This window comes from Ptiloglossa arizonensis, chromosome 13 (genome assembly GCF_051014685.1).
Source record: "Ptiloglossa arizonensis isolate GNS036 chromosome 13, iyPtiAriz1_principal, whole genome shotgun sequence".
NCBI lineage: Eukaryota > Metazoa > Arthropoda > Insecta > Hymenoptera > Colletidae > Ptiloglossa > Ptiloglossa arizonensis.
This window is the reverse complement of record NC_135060.1, coordinates 12,265,111-12,279,482: the sequence shown is the minus strand read 5'-3', so window position 1 is coordinate 12,279,482 and position 14,372 is coordinate 12,265,111. Positions and strand designations below refer to the sequence as shown.

The window sequence follows — 14,372 nt, the reverse complement described above, 5'->3', positions numbered from 1 at the left end:
ACACCGAGGTGTCGGGGTACAATGGCAGAAAGATCGGCGAGCAATGCGATTTGTTGCAACTCGGGAAACCTTCGAACACCCTCGCCAGTTCCGGTACTGATACGTCGATCCCCGTTTATTTCTTCGATAAGGAAGACCTCCTCGCGTGTTAATAACCTGCGTAAAACATACTTTCGTCGAAAATAAAAAAAAAAACAAAATAAAAACTGGCCGTCGACGGTGGTCTCGGATTTCGTATCGATCGCGGCTAACGTCCGAATTGTCGCGAATTATTATTAACAATAACAATAATAATAATAATAATAATAATAATAATAATAAATAATAAATAATAAATAATAAATAATGGTAATAATAATAATAAATAATAATAATGATAATAATAATAATAATAATAATAATAAATAATGATAACAATAATAATAATAGTGATGATAATGATAATAATAATAATAATAATAATAATAAATAATGATAACAATAATAATAATAATAAATAATGATAACAATAATAATAATAATAATAATAAATAATGATAACTATAATAATAATAACAGTGATAATAATAATAATAATAACAATAGTAATAATAATTTCTTTTTTCTTTCTTTTCGTATATCGTAACGACAAATATAAAATTGGATCGACGATTAAAGACAAGACCCGCGAAATAGATTGAAAATCTTCTCGAGTGCATCAAAGAAAGCGAGATCGTCGACCGAATTTTCTAATTTAACAATAGCTTCGTTGATGATTTATCTGTCGATGAAACGTTGAGCTCGTAATAAAATAAATAAATCTTTCGCTCGGCTTCAATGACCAGTTCGCGCAGAATGGCCAACACAACGAATCGTGGCATTCAATTTTTGTCAACGTACTTTTAGAACTATAATTCTCGTAGTAAATTTAAAGTAGAAGTTATATCGAGGGAATCGAGTACCGCTAAATGTGCTCTTTCGCGTTACATAGATTGTTTAAGCACGTTTTACAACATAGCGTTCAATCGTCTGAACACTTTTCAATTATATCGGAATAGAAATAGCACGTTTTGCAATATTTGGGAACAGCACTGCGTTTTCCCCGCGGAAAGAACGTCAGCGTTTAAAGTTCTTACGAACGAAGTTAATGGAAAATAATTTTAATTCTGAAAACTTCCAAACGCATGATGCGAACTTGGCCAAAACACGAAGAACATTTGAAAGCGCGCGCGCGATGGTGTCGTTTCAAAATTGATCTTAACCCTAGAATTCCAAAATTATGTTCCTCGTAGAAAACAGTTCGTAATTTTTCTCCCAATTGCTCCGGTCTCTCTCTCTAATTTCGTCTTATCGCGTCGATGAACACCGTATTGCAAATACCTCCGTTCGCGAACCTCGAGTCGGACCATACAACGTACAAGGAAGCTTCGTACCTCTAAGGTCGGTTTCGTCGACAATTTTCGAAGGTGAAGGGATCTCCCTCGAGAACTCCTCGAGGAACGAAGGGTAGAAAACGAGTCTCGGAAGATTTTCGAAATCGCTCTCCTCCGATCGGAATTCCTCGCCGAAAGTGATAGACAAATCGCGGGAAATAAGTTTCACCGTGATCTCGAATAGCGTTGTCGATCGCCAAGAAAGCGATGTGAGCAAAACCGTGTTAAAAGTGCACTCAAGAACGACGATGAAAAAAGAATCGAGAAACGACAGGTGTCTCGAAAGCGACGACTCTCGAAAGGACGCGTCATCGAGATTCGAATCAGGTAGAACATAAGAAAAGATAGTTCTCCGTTAAACGTTTCAACAACGATTTCCATCATTCTTTTAAGCCTTTACGTTTCAATAAAGTGTCCTATGACTTTCTAACGAGGATATACGCCCTTTGCTTTCTGTATCTTTTTGCAAACCTTGCAGCTACGGGGACAGTCCTACAAGTACCTGACCTAGCAAAGAAAACTGAAACCTAACAACTTCAAACTTAAACTTTATAAGTACTTTAGATACGTACTTCAGGTCGGTCACTTCTGGGACTACCCTCGTAATATCACTGTTCCTCTGTCGTGTAGTTGTATATTGGACTTGGGCGAAATAAATAATCGTTATTGTAACATCGTCTCGAGGTGCTGAGAACCCAAGAGCTTTCGAAAAAATCGTCGAAACCGACGTTGAACCGAAGGTTTCCGATTCCTCGACGGAAAGCACTGGTTCTTTCGAAGAGAAGAAACCGTCGACCAATAGCGCGCTAACTACCCAAGATGGAACCATCGGAGACGTTTTTCTCGGTTGTCCCCTCGAGTTGGTGGAGATCTATCCCGGTAACAAGGAACAATCCCAATTAGGTTTCAACGAACGACAGTTCGACGAGAGTCGAGAAGTAATCTCGACGAAATTGTTCGCGAAAGAGAACGATCCACTATCGAAATCCTCGATACTGGAAGAGGACGATCTATCGTCGAAATCCTCGAGCACGAAAGAAGAAGTTTTCCTATTCGCTGAGGTGAGATCGAAGAAAGGGGAGAAAGTGTGTCCCGTAGATCCCAATGGCGAGGAATCCACCCAGGGAAACGATAGGGATTACGAAGAGAGCTTTCGCGAGATTTCTTCAGCTACTGCGAAGAAAGCTTTGAGCCAACCGATCAGAGATTCACGGAAACTCGACGATAGGAAAATCGAGAATGATCTCGAAGGAAGGATTCGAAGATCGAAGGATGAAAGTACGAGCGAAGCTTTCGAGTCGATCACGAAACAATTCGAAATGGAGAAGAAATCGAATCCTTCTTCGATTCCGAAAGAAAGATCGCATTTGAAGCTGGAGGACGAGAAAATCGGCTCGGAAATGTTTCAAGATTCGGGGGTGAAAGCATCCTCGAGACTGGAGTATCGATTTTCAGCGATGAACGATACAGAGACTTCTGTTTCGCGAAGATACAAAATGAACAGTGACGAGAAACGATCGTTGAATCGCGAGAAATCGGCGAACGCTGTTCACGAGAAGACGAGGACGATCGAGGAAGAGGATCGAAACGTTGCTTCGAGTTCTTCCCTGAAATCGAACGGTTCGATGACTTCCATCGGCACCGAGTCCTCGAGATCTTTCCCCGACGATCGATCCAGCGTTTACGATCGCTCCGAGACCGATTCGTCGACGATGGAGAGCACGGTGATCGATCTGAGAGAAAGGAGCCCGAGTCACGGCGGAAGAAACCTAATCACGGACGAGAAGTGTGCGAAGATAATTACAGAGAAGCGAGAAATCGAAGAAAACGAAATCGACGTCGCAGCGATCGTTGGTAATATTGTTTCGCGCGAGGAGATCGATCGAACGTCGATGATCGACGATTTGGAAATGGAAAACGATCGAGACACCGTAAAGAAAATCGAGAGACTCTCGATCGAAGATTTTAAGTTAGGAATGATCAACTTGAAAACGAAACGATCGAACGTTAACGCGAATGTAAAGATATGCGAACTTCTGACGAGAATCTACGACAATCTACTCTGCGATTGGCAGATAATGGAGAGCATCAGGATCAAACATCGAGGCGACGTTTCGGTCGATTCTATTTGCTCGAAGATGACGTTACTACTTCTGAACAGAACCATCGAGAGGTATGAAAAAGATTAACTAATTGCACTCGAGACCGATTTACTCGATTTCGAAATGTCCGAGAAGCACGGCCAACACAATAAATACGTATTCCGCGTAATTTTCTAAGGAATTTAAATTTTTCTGTAGAATAAATTGAAATTTATCAGTATTTATGACACGAGCGATAGGTTTTCTACGGTATTATTAATTTAGCGCGCTTTGCTGCGTTACAAATGGACGACAACGAGGAAAGAACTTCTTTGGTAGGGAATTAGATAATATGAAAAAGAAAATGTAGATACTATCTCTGAATAAATAAACAAAGATATATATATATATATATATTTATAGAGTGCATAAATACTTATGAATTATTTATAGAGTGTATAAAAATTGATACGAAGAAAAGAACAGAAACACAATTATTCGTGATTTGGGGGTTATGTTGATACACACAAATCCTACTTTACGATTAACGTTAAAAAAAACGGCTATTGTAACTCACAATAGTGATAAAAGTAACTCATTTATTTAAGTTCACTTTGTATATAATTATATACATTAACCGGATAACATATACAGTAACTGTATTTATTTCTTGGTTGTCGCCTCTTCGAACAAGTTACGTCGCCCCTTTGAGAAAATGAATAAAATTTTTCTAAACCCGAGTTCCGTTTCTATCGGTAATTTTTAACCATATTCAATTTGTTTTCGACAGGTGCAAAGATTACATTTACTGTTCGGACGATAGCTACAAAGCGGAATTAGAAATCACCGAACTGTTCTCGAAGGATGTTATTCAGTTGGTGAAAGCCGTGAATTGGAACAAACGTGTCATCGAAGAACACGGTACGAACATTTTCTTTGTTCAAAGATATTCGTATTCCGCGCGTTATTGATTCGTTTTAATTATAGACCGTCGGTTGGATCGTATACAGCCGGAATTACATCGAGAAGAGAACGCGAACAGAAAAGTGAGCTCCAGAATGCAATAAGCAATTCGGTATATTCACGAGAGGACGGAAATAATTTTTAATTTATTGTTCATTCAGAGGAGAATTTTTAACGAAACTGTTGCGTTCTGGGACCAATGGACGCGCGAAATATCCCGCTTGATCGGTTCCATTTTCGCTTTGATCAAAGATGTGGCGGTTAACAACGAAGAAAAGGAAAATGTTCAAAATTCACGGCAATATAAATCGACAAACGGTCGCGCGACTTCTTTCCTCAACGATAGAAAGTAATTATTTACAGTGTTCGTAGATAAGTATATAAATTTACTTAAAGTCGAACGATGTTACTTCGTAGGATTTCATTTCCTTCTTCGATGTTTTGTCCGCTAACGATGGACAGTAATGTTTGTAACAATTGTAAATGTAGTCTGTATACACTTATCTCGATTCAAATCGTTCAGATTCTTACGATCTTGTATTAATTGTTCGATGTAACATGGGATTCGTTTATTAAATGATACGAATCGACACTTACGATTGAAAAACGCGTTAAAAGTTTCGTTATCGTTTTCAAAATGTTTATACAGTCTCGATAAGAAACTAACGTTTGACTCTCGTGCCTTCGCTCGCTTTCATGCTTTCTCTCTTTCACACACATGCACGCAAACTATCCTACAATATTGGAAAGAAACCTTTTTCTTTTTCAATAATGTCTTCGAAAAGAAAATTTAGCGTTCGAGGACAGCGAGAGCTATGACCGACTTTAACATTGATTACGTAGATATGAGATAAATATCGGTATGACTGGGTTAGGTCCCAGGTATAACCCAGATATGACCTTGTGTAATGTTTTGAAAAAGAAAATTTAGCGTTCGAGGACGCTAATATTGATTATATAGGTATGAGATAAATATCGGTATATCTGGGTTAAGTTCCAGGTATGACCCAGATATGACCTTGTGTAATGTTTTGAAAAAGAAAATTTAGCGTTCGAGGACGCTTATATTGATTGTATAGGTATGAGATAAATATCGGTATGACTGGTTTAGGTCCCAGGTATAACCCAGATATGACCTTGTGTAATGTTTTGAAAAAGAAAATTTAGCGTTCGAGGACGCTAATATTGATTATATAGGTATGAGATAAATATCGGTATGACTGGGTTAAGTCCCATGTATGACTGAGTGTGAATGAAAAGTGTTTGGAACAGAGGGAACGGCATCGAGCGAATGTTTAAAGTTTACAGTAGGATTTCGAGAGTGTGTATGGATCATTGGCAACGGGTCTGGAATTTTAACCTGGAGGAGACGAACGCTACAGTCGAAGAAAGGGCTTTGATTCGTGTGGACGGGTTTTGGTCAGAAAATCGAGACGTGTGGATTGTAGCTCAAGTTTTATGCTTGAATATATTGTTGTTTTTTCTCTCTTCAAATCACTTGAGAAGAGATCTTTGAGCGATCGATCCCCGTACGAGCCCCCGAAATAACTGTTGTACTCGTGCGTGGTTTATGGATATATGTATATTTCTTATGAATTACAGTGATAATAGTGTTAAATGTAGTGTCGGTGGTTAGTTTCGCTTGGTACGTCTTTCAATTGTCTCGTCTTATCGTCTTTTCAGTCATACTGTCCGCGACACACTCTTTGGGTATACTCTCGTCGTCATACTGTCTCATACTGTCTCATACTGTATCATACTGTGTCATACTGTCTCATACTGTCTCATACTGTGTTATACTGTTTCATACTGTGTCATACTGTCTCATACTGTCTCATACCGTGTCATACTGTCTCATACTGTGTCATACTGTGTCATACTGTCTCATACTGTCTCATATTGTGTTATACTGTTTCATACTGTGTCATACTGTCTCATACTGTCTCATACCGTGTCATACTGTCTCATACTGTGTCATACTGTCTGTTTCTTAACGTTCTTCTCGCGCTCTATATAGTCATTCCCATTAATTCTCTTTCATTCCAATCCTAAGTCTCTCTCACTTGAGACATTCGGTCACGTTCGGCCATCCTGATCGTTCGTCTTTCCCAAACACTCTTCACTTTCTCCGAACCACATGTATTCCCTTTCATCCCCATGCATTCTCACGCTCGGTCGTCGCGCAAGAGCAAGACCCCCTGTAAAGTATACTCGTGCCTTCCAGGAAAGCTAGCGGACCGATCGGCGCCAAATGTTTAGTTCAACTCAAGTCCGACCGCGCGCGTTATCTCGTTTAGGCCTACGCTCGAAGCAGGCCTAAGCGAACGCGGAAAATCCGATACTACAATATTTTACATTATTTTTATCATCGAAGAGGTGGATCGTCGTTATCCTGCCCGAGTGGCTAACATTCCTCCGCAATTATAACACGCGTCATCGAAAGTTAAATCGTCGTCTAAGGGGTTAACGATCACTGTGATGTCGATTTCGTTCTTTTCAGAGGCAAGCACGGAATCGTCGGACCAAAAATCGCGGATATAAATCTTCCGGTGACGAGAGAGAGTTCCGACGAGACGCAGATGTCCGCCATCTTGAATACGAATACTTCGGTGAAACGATCAAGATCGAGAAACTCGATGAAGATCACGCCCAGAAGTCGCGAGAAAGAGAGACCTCTGGAGGTCCCTCGAAACAAAACGATCGAAAAGAAAACGATCGACACCGGTATTCGTCACAGAGAGGACGGAAGACTCGCGTGGAAATCGACATTGAACACGGATACCAATCGCTCGAAGCAACCGACCTCACGGCAAAAGCATCGCGCTTCTGCTAATCCACATCCGGTTTGGAGACCCGGTGGATCGGTGAAGCTTCCGACGTCGAGCAGCGCGACGATTTTGACGCAAAAGTCTCGACCGTTTCTGCACGCTAAGGAGAAGACCAATCAAACGCTCGAAAATACGAAGTAAGAGAATTCTGTGCACAGAATTTGTTATTTTTGAAAAAATACGAATCTTCGGAGCAATACAAAAGGTGGTCGATCCTCACGGTACTACCGTTCGATGAAAAAATATTTCTTCGTTCTCGTATTATCTCTTGATAATTAAGGAGCTGCGGGTACGAGTAATTTCATTTCTCTTCTTCGATCTTAAAGTTGCTCTATACTTCTTGCTCCTCGAATTTCGGAACAAATTTTCGACGCTTTTAATATGCTCCAAATACGAACAGAATATACGAGAGTATTCGTGGCTACGATTACCAAATTTCTGAGAGCAATTCGATTCGCGATTCGCTTATGCTTCAAATTAATATAAATGCGCGAAGTGATGCGCGAAGTGTTGGGCGAAATTCATAATTTATCGGTGCAAAATTTTGCAAAGTATGCGAGATGTCCGTTGCACATGTGCTCGTGATTTTGATAAATTTTATACATTTTGCATTTACGTTTGGGCACGTTGATAGAAATTTACCTCGTTTATCGTTATCATCGTCTTCGTTATTTTCAGAGAGACGAAGCAAGGGCGAACGACGAGCGAATCGAAAAAAAGGGTCTCCCATGAAATGTATTCAACGAGTAGGCACCTTGTACCCACTTTAGCGATCAACGGTTTCAAAATCACGAGCAAAAGGAGTAATCTGAGCTTGAAGACCAGTCCCAGACTCGAGTCGAGACCAGGGACGATAAGAATTGGTTCGAAAGGTAAACCTCTGCGTCATTCGGAGTCCGCTTGCACGAAGAATTGTGAGAAAACATCTTCGTCTGAGTCTTTTCGACGAAAGTCCCCGAAGGAATCGAAGGTTCTTCGAGTATTGGAAGAAATCGTAAAGTCCACGCCAATGGAGAAAAGGGGGAACAAGGGCGCTAACAAACGTATCGCTCGAACAACAGCCATTAAAGAAGATACTAAAATTCACGAGGAGGAGCCAACGAGGGACATAGACGCAAGTAAAATTACAAGGAGTCCAATAAAACACTGTGAACAAACGTTTCGCGAAAGTCGTCGATTAATGGGCAAGCCTCCAAGAAATCCTCGGTTAATGGAAAAGCTCCCGGAAAATCCTCGATTAATGGAAGAGCTCTCGGAAAATCCTCGATTAATGGAAGAGCTCTCGGAAAATCCTCGATTAATGGAAAAGCTCTCGAAAAATCCACGATTAATGGAAAAGCTCCCGGAAAATCCTCGATTAATGGAAGAGCTCCCGAAAAATCCACGATTAATGGAAAAGCTCCCGGAAAATCCTCGATTAATGGAAGAGCTCCCGAAAAATCCACGATTAATGGAAAAGCTCCCGGAAAATCCTCGATTAATGGAAGAGCTCTCGGAAAATCCTCGATTAATGGAAAAGTTCACGGAAAATCCACGATTAATGGAAAAGTTCCCGGAAAATTCTCAATTGGTCGGAAAATTTCTGGAAAATACTCGAGTAGTGGAAAAACTCCCGGAAAACTCCCGATTGATAGAAAAGCTCCCGGAGAATTCTCAATTAATGGAAAAGCATCTGGAAAATACACGATTAGTTGAGAAGCTTCCAGAAAAATCTCGATTGGTAGGAAAACTTCCGGAAAATGCTCGATTAGTGGAAAGACTCCCGGAAAATCGCCGATTAATAGAAAAGCTTACGGAAAATTCTCAATTAATGGAAAATTCTCGTTTAGTGGAAAACCCCTCGAAAAAATTTCGATTGGTTGAAAACCCCTCGGAAAATACCCGATTAGTGGAAAACCCTTCGGAAAAAGCTCGATTAGTGGAAAGACTCCCGGAAAATCGCCGATTAATAAAAAAGCTTCCGGAAAATTCTCGTTTAGTGGAAAACCGTTCGGAAAAATTTCGATTGGTAGAAAACACCTCGGAAAAATTTCTATTGGTGGAAAACCCCTCGATAAAATTTCGATTGGTCGAAAACCCCTCGGAAAATACCCGATTAGTGGAAAACCCTTCGGAAAAAGCTCGATTAGTGGAAAGACTCCCGGAAAATCGCCGATTAATAGAAAAAGTTCCGGAAAATTCTCGATTAATGGAAAACCGTTCGGAAAAATTTCGATTGGTAGAGAACACCTCGGAAAAATTTCTATTGGCGGAAAACCCCTCGAAAAAATTTCGATTGGTCGAAAACCCCTCGGAAAATACCCGATTAGTGGAAAACCCTTCGGAAAAAGCTCGATCAGTGGAAAGACTCCCGGAAAATCGCCGATTAATAGAAAAGCTTCCGGAAAATTCTCGTTTAGTGGAAAACCGTTCGGAAAAATTTCGATTGGTAGAGAACACTTCGGAAAAATTTCTATTGGCGGAAAACCCCTCGAAAAAATTTCGATTGGTCGAAAACCCCTCGGAAAATACACGATTAGTGGAAAACCCTTCGGAAAATACCCGATTAGTGGAAAACCCTTTGGGAAAAGCTCGATTAGTGGAAAAGCCTGTGCAGCGACCAGTGACACACGATTGTGTTCCGTTTACCGGTATCGGTATCAAAGAAGATGTTATGAATACGGAAGTAGACGTTAATCTCGGAAGCTCTCAGCCGAATGATCGTGCCAGTTACGTTTCCATGACGAGTACCAGCTGCAAAACGGAATTCAGCGAGAGTTCCGGCAGTATCGCAGGAATAGAATCCTCCGATTTCTGTCAGACGTCCTCGAATTCTGTTTCTTCGTCGTGCGCTTCGTATACGGAATCGAAAGACGAGAGATCCAGGAAACGCGATCATTTACAGGTATCATTCGCCGATCGCGTCGAAGAACGACGAAGCTACGATTGGACCACAAGAAATGAGAATTCCAACGATCCAACGATTGGTGAACACAAGTCGAAGAATCACTCAGTCACCGGAAATGAAAAGTCGGACCGTCCGTTGGTTGGGAGGAAAGAAAATTCCAACAATCCCACGATCAGAGAAGAGAAATCTAGAATTCCATCGATCATTAGGATAAAGAAGTTCCACGATCCCTTGGTTGTTACGAAAGAAAATTCCCACGTTTCAAGGAGAGTCGATGAATCCAAGAATCCATCGATCACCAGGAAAGAAAAGTCCAACAGTTTCACGTATGTGAGAAAAGAAAATTTCAAGCATCCAACAGTCGGTGAAGAAAAGTCCAAGAATCCATCGATCACCAGGAAAGAAAAGTCCAACAGTTTCACGTATGTGAGAAAAGAAAATTTCAAGCATCCAACAGTCGGTGAAGAAAAGTCCAAGAATCCATCGATCACCAGGAAAGAAAAGTCCAACAGTTTCACGTATGTGAGAAAAGAAAATTTCAACCATTCAACAGTCGGTGAAGAAAAGTCCAAGAATCCTTTAATCGTGAAAGAAAAGAAGTTCGTCTCTTCCTTCGTCAAAGAAAGGAAAACGGAAGCGAATGTTCGTCCACCGTTGATGAACATGCTGAAGGAATTTCTTTGTAACCAGGGCATCGACATCGAGCTGGTGAATAAAGCCGAACGATGTTTGAGGGAGAAACAAAAGATATGCAGATGTTTGAAGAAGAAATCGGCAAGTTTCGATGACGTGTCGTCCAGTGTTCGAGGCAGTCAACGTTCCGAGACAACGTTGAAACGATATCGAGAGTTGGAACAAGTTTTCGAAAGCAACGAGGATGCGATCGATTGCGGAGACAGGCTGAAAATTGACAAGACGGTGAATTGTCTTTTGAGGTCATCACCGGAAAAACGGGACATCGCAACGTGTACAGAGTGCCCGAGTTCCTCTCGGATTGCTTTTCAAACGCAAACGACGAAAAGCTTGGAAACTAATCTCGAAGAGATGGCTTCGATCAAATTGAACGTACAGACACAAACAGAGACCGATTCGAATGAACGCATCACCAGCGAGTATCGTGACAAGGCATCCGAAACAGTTGAAAACTCGAAAAGTAGAAACGTCTCTTCGATGACAGACACGCTTCTCACCGATAATCGTTTCACGGAAACTGTCCAAGATTCGAAATCGGTGGCCACCGAGCACGTCCACTGTTCGAATTTCGACGAGAAATTACAAGATTCTCGCAAAAATTCCACCGATTCGATTTCGATCGAAGCATTGAACGAACAATGTAGGGAAATACGTAACAACGATCGAGATTCGACGAAAAATCGTGAGTCCGATCGATCGGGTCCGATACAGTGTCCCGACGAATCTTCGAAGAATTTCGAGCAGATTGGCGAACCGAACTCGATGTCGTTCACCTCTTTGGATCTAACCTCGAAGTGTTTGGAAGATTCCAATCGTAAGGAAACGACCAACGAAGAATCGACGATACTCCCTGTGAAAGTTATCTCCAGTAGAACGATAGCAGCCATTCATCTCGCCACGATTCGTGCTCGAAACGTGTACATGGCCATCGACATCTACAAACAGAGTCTGAAGGACAAATTGAAGACGCTCGAGAATCGAACGAAACACGACGAAACGAGAAACACCGTGATCCGTGAAGACTCGTCGAGTAGCCTGTACGAAAGCAAGGACGTCGATATTATTGTAACCAAAAGCATGGATAGTCTCGACAGCGACGACGAAGTCGAGGTCTCGGAGACCACGAAGAGAATGGACGTTGCAAAGAGTAAAGAGTCCATCGATGGTTCGAGTAAACTCGAAAGCGTGGTTTCTGGATCCGTTTCAACGTCGAGCGTTTCGTTCGTCGAGAGTATTTTTCGCGAGATCGATTCGAAAAGCCCCGTGAAGTCCTCCAGTAGCGTTACAACGAAGGACACGAGGTCCTTGATGGAGTTTCTGATCCGTGAAACAGAACGCGCGACGGACGAGGGAATATACCGTGTCGAAAAAGTCACGCACGATACATACACGAGATGCACGACTTCGAAAGAGGAGAGTGAAAACAAAGAGAACAACGAATTCTCAATGTTCTCCAGGGAGAGTTTACTGCCACTCGTTTACGGTATTGTGTGTTGTATCGTGTTCTGGTGTCTCCAGTTCACGATCACCTGCGACGTAGTCGCATAACCTTTCGTTCGATCGTTTTCGTTCATAGTTGTAAACGTTCCGTTGTATCGTTAGATTTCTATCTTGTGTTTCGTGGTTCGTCGAGTCGATACGACCTTTGTTCGCGTTTACCGCCGTTCTACGTGTAACTACAGCATAATAATAAAAATAGAATTATCGTAATACTAGCTATAGCAATGTTTAAATATCGTGTATAGTCTAAACTTGGACAATTTAACTCCCGACGGTTGTGTTCTACATGTAAAACGTTTCTCACTTGTCAGCTAATAATATTCAAGTATTTCGTACGTACCTGCAATCTTTTTTCAAACGTTCAGAGATCCATTTATCGGTCAATCTGAAATTTCTTATTATAACGGAGAACAGACTCTCTCGAAACGCTGGTAACAATGCGTAGACATAGTTCTATAATGTCTTTCGTGTACAAATATTTCAAGGTGATAAGGTACTTCGATGGTGGAAAATTGTCTAAAATTTCGAAATGAAAAATCTCAAATCTTAAAGAACTTACGAAACTAATTCGAAGACGATAATGTAACGTAACGACGAGAACAGTGCTTTCAACGAATTTGGTAATTTACGCTGGTGTTGATAATCTATAAGAGAAATTCGTCGGAAGTTATCGAATTTGTTCGAAAACAATACATATCGAATATGGTAGAAAACTTACTAGCTAACGTAATAATAACGGTGATGGAAGTCCCAACAGTATTTGCGTATCATTCTCATTCACTTCGCGCGCAAATTTATACGAACCTACCGGTTATTTTTAGGTCCTTGATGTTCTCTTCGATTACACAATCTCCTTTTCTGAGATCTGATCTCAACCTTCGATCAATCGTGCGCAACGTTCGTAATCCTTGCGCCTAATCATGCAGACAACGTACCATTCGACCAAGATGTTTTTAACCCAATGTTCGTCATCGACCGGAAATTGAAATCCGCTATTATGAATCTCGGCGACTCGATAAACGTGCACGATTTACATTCGTGCGTCTCGCATCGAACGAAGATCGAAACGCGATAGGATCGAGCGAGGATTTCGAGAGGATTCACTCGTCCTCGTCGAGGACGTCGATGGAAGCAGATCCCGTGATGTCCAGCAACTGCTTCGAGGTGAAGGTAGCGATGATTTTCTGCGGTCCAGATTTTTGCGGAACCAGCTGGTGCTCCACGTAGACTTCCTCTTCCGGTTCCACGTCCCTGAACATCAACGTTTTGTTCTTCGAGAGGCCTGGTCCCGCGTAATTGAACTTGCAATCGGTCAACATCCTCTTCAATGGATTTGTGAAACTGAGACTGATCGTCGAAGGTTTTCCAACCGTGGGCTCGCCATCGATCTGAAAGATATTTATTTTATTCCAGTCATCGAATTGCAAATTTCGCGAGCTTGCAAAGTCATCGTTTTGAAAATAGATCAACAGTTAGCCTCCACTAAGAAACATGTTACGGTAAAAATGTTTTATAATTTACAGTTATTTACTTGTTCACGGGGTGACGTCCTTTGGTAAATAATATACAAAGAATGTTTCAAATACGGTATGCAAATTCGAAATACGTAAATAGAGTGCAGATGCACAAAAGCGCAAGGAAAGAAAAGAGAAAAATGAGGATGTATAAACACAAAACGATTCGTCATTGATAGAGGAAAGAGATTTGGTAGAAGTGTTCGTAAATTTGTAAATTTGTAAATTTGTAGACAAAGGCGATAACATTGCATGGTAGCCGAGAAATAGATACGTCTAAAAAATCCTATGTAGTCGGCGTTTGAATGTTAGAAACGAAGAGACGAAGTCCAATGATGCCGAAAACTCGTACACGTGAATAATTATACGGTTAATACAGTTTTGTTGACCGTATATATGTAATTCCGGCATAAACAAAGTACGACTTCACGGACTACGAAGAGACACGTATAATTTAAAGTGTGGAAGAATATCTGGACAATGAACTGAATTAT

General features: G+C 41.1%; 2 protein-coding genes across 3 annotated transcripts in view; one reads left to right on the top strand and one right to left on the bottom strand.

Moving 5' to 3' along the window:
* The first annotated feature begins 21 nt into the window (after positions 1-21).
* Positions 22-12,608, top strand: LOC143153670 (uncharacterized). Its single transcript, XM_076325089.1, has 9 exons — positions 22-93; positions 1,490-1,739; positions 2,097-3,585; positions 4,284-4,414; positions 4,481-4,539; positions 4,618-4,805; positions 6,957-7,421; positions 7,490-7,505; positions 7,919-12,608. The coding sequence occupies exons 1-9, from the start codon at positions 22-24 to the stop codon at positions 12,410-12,412; spliced, it is 7,164 nt and encodes a 2,387-aa protein (XP_076181204.1). The 3' UTR covers positions 12,413-12,608.
* The window catches only part of LOC143153589 (hemocyte protein-glutamine gamma-glutamyltransferase), a 31,182-nt gene continuing 16,879 nt past the window's right edge, over positions 70-14,372 (bottom strand). The window contains exons 10-11 of one of the 2 annotated variants that reach the window (XR_012993867.1): positions 12,705-13,752; positions 70-156 (exon numbers count right to left, since the gene is read on the bottom strand). Coding sequence is in view for 1 of the 2 variants with exons in the window: in XM_076324973.1 (XP_076181088.1) it covers positions 13,465-13,752 (288 nt within the window). In the remaining variant the exon portion in view is untranslated. Of the gene's footprint in view, positions 157-11,973; positions 13,753-14,372 lie in introns of those variants that run through there. The other variant, XM_076324973.1, reaches the window with a different exon arrangement.

Excerpts from the sequence above, each read along its gene's own strand:
- LOC143153670 (XM_076325089.1), top strand. The coding sequence starts at position 22 with ATGGCAGAAAGATCGGCGAGCAATGCGATTTGTTGCAACTCGGGAAAC. Across the intron at positions 1,740-2,096 it reads GTCATCGAGATTCGAATCAG|GTGCTGAGAACCCAAGAGCT; the intron begins GTAGAACATAAG and ends CATCGTCTCGAG. Across the intron at positions 4,540-4,617 it reads AAGAGAACGCGAACAGAAAA|AGGAGAATTTTTAACGAAAC; the intron begins GTGAGCTCCAGA and ends TTGTTCATTCAG.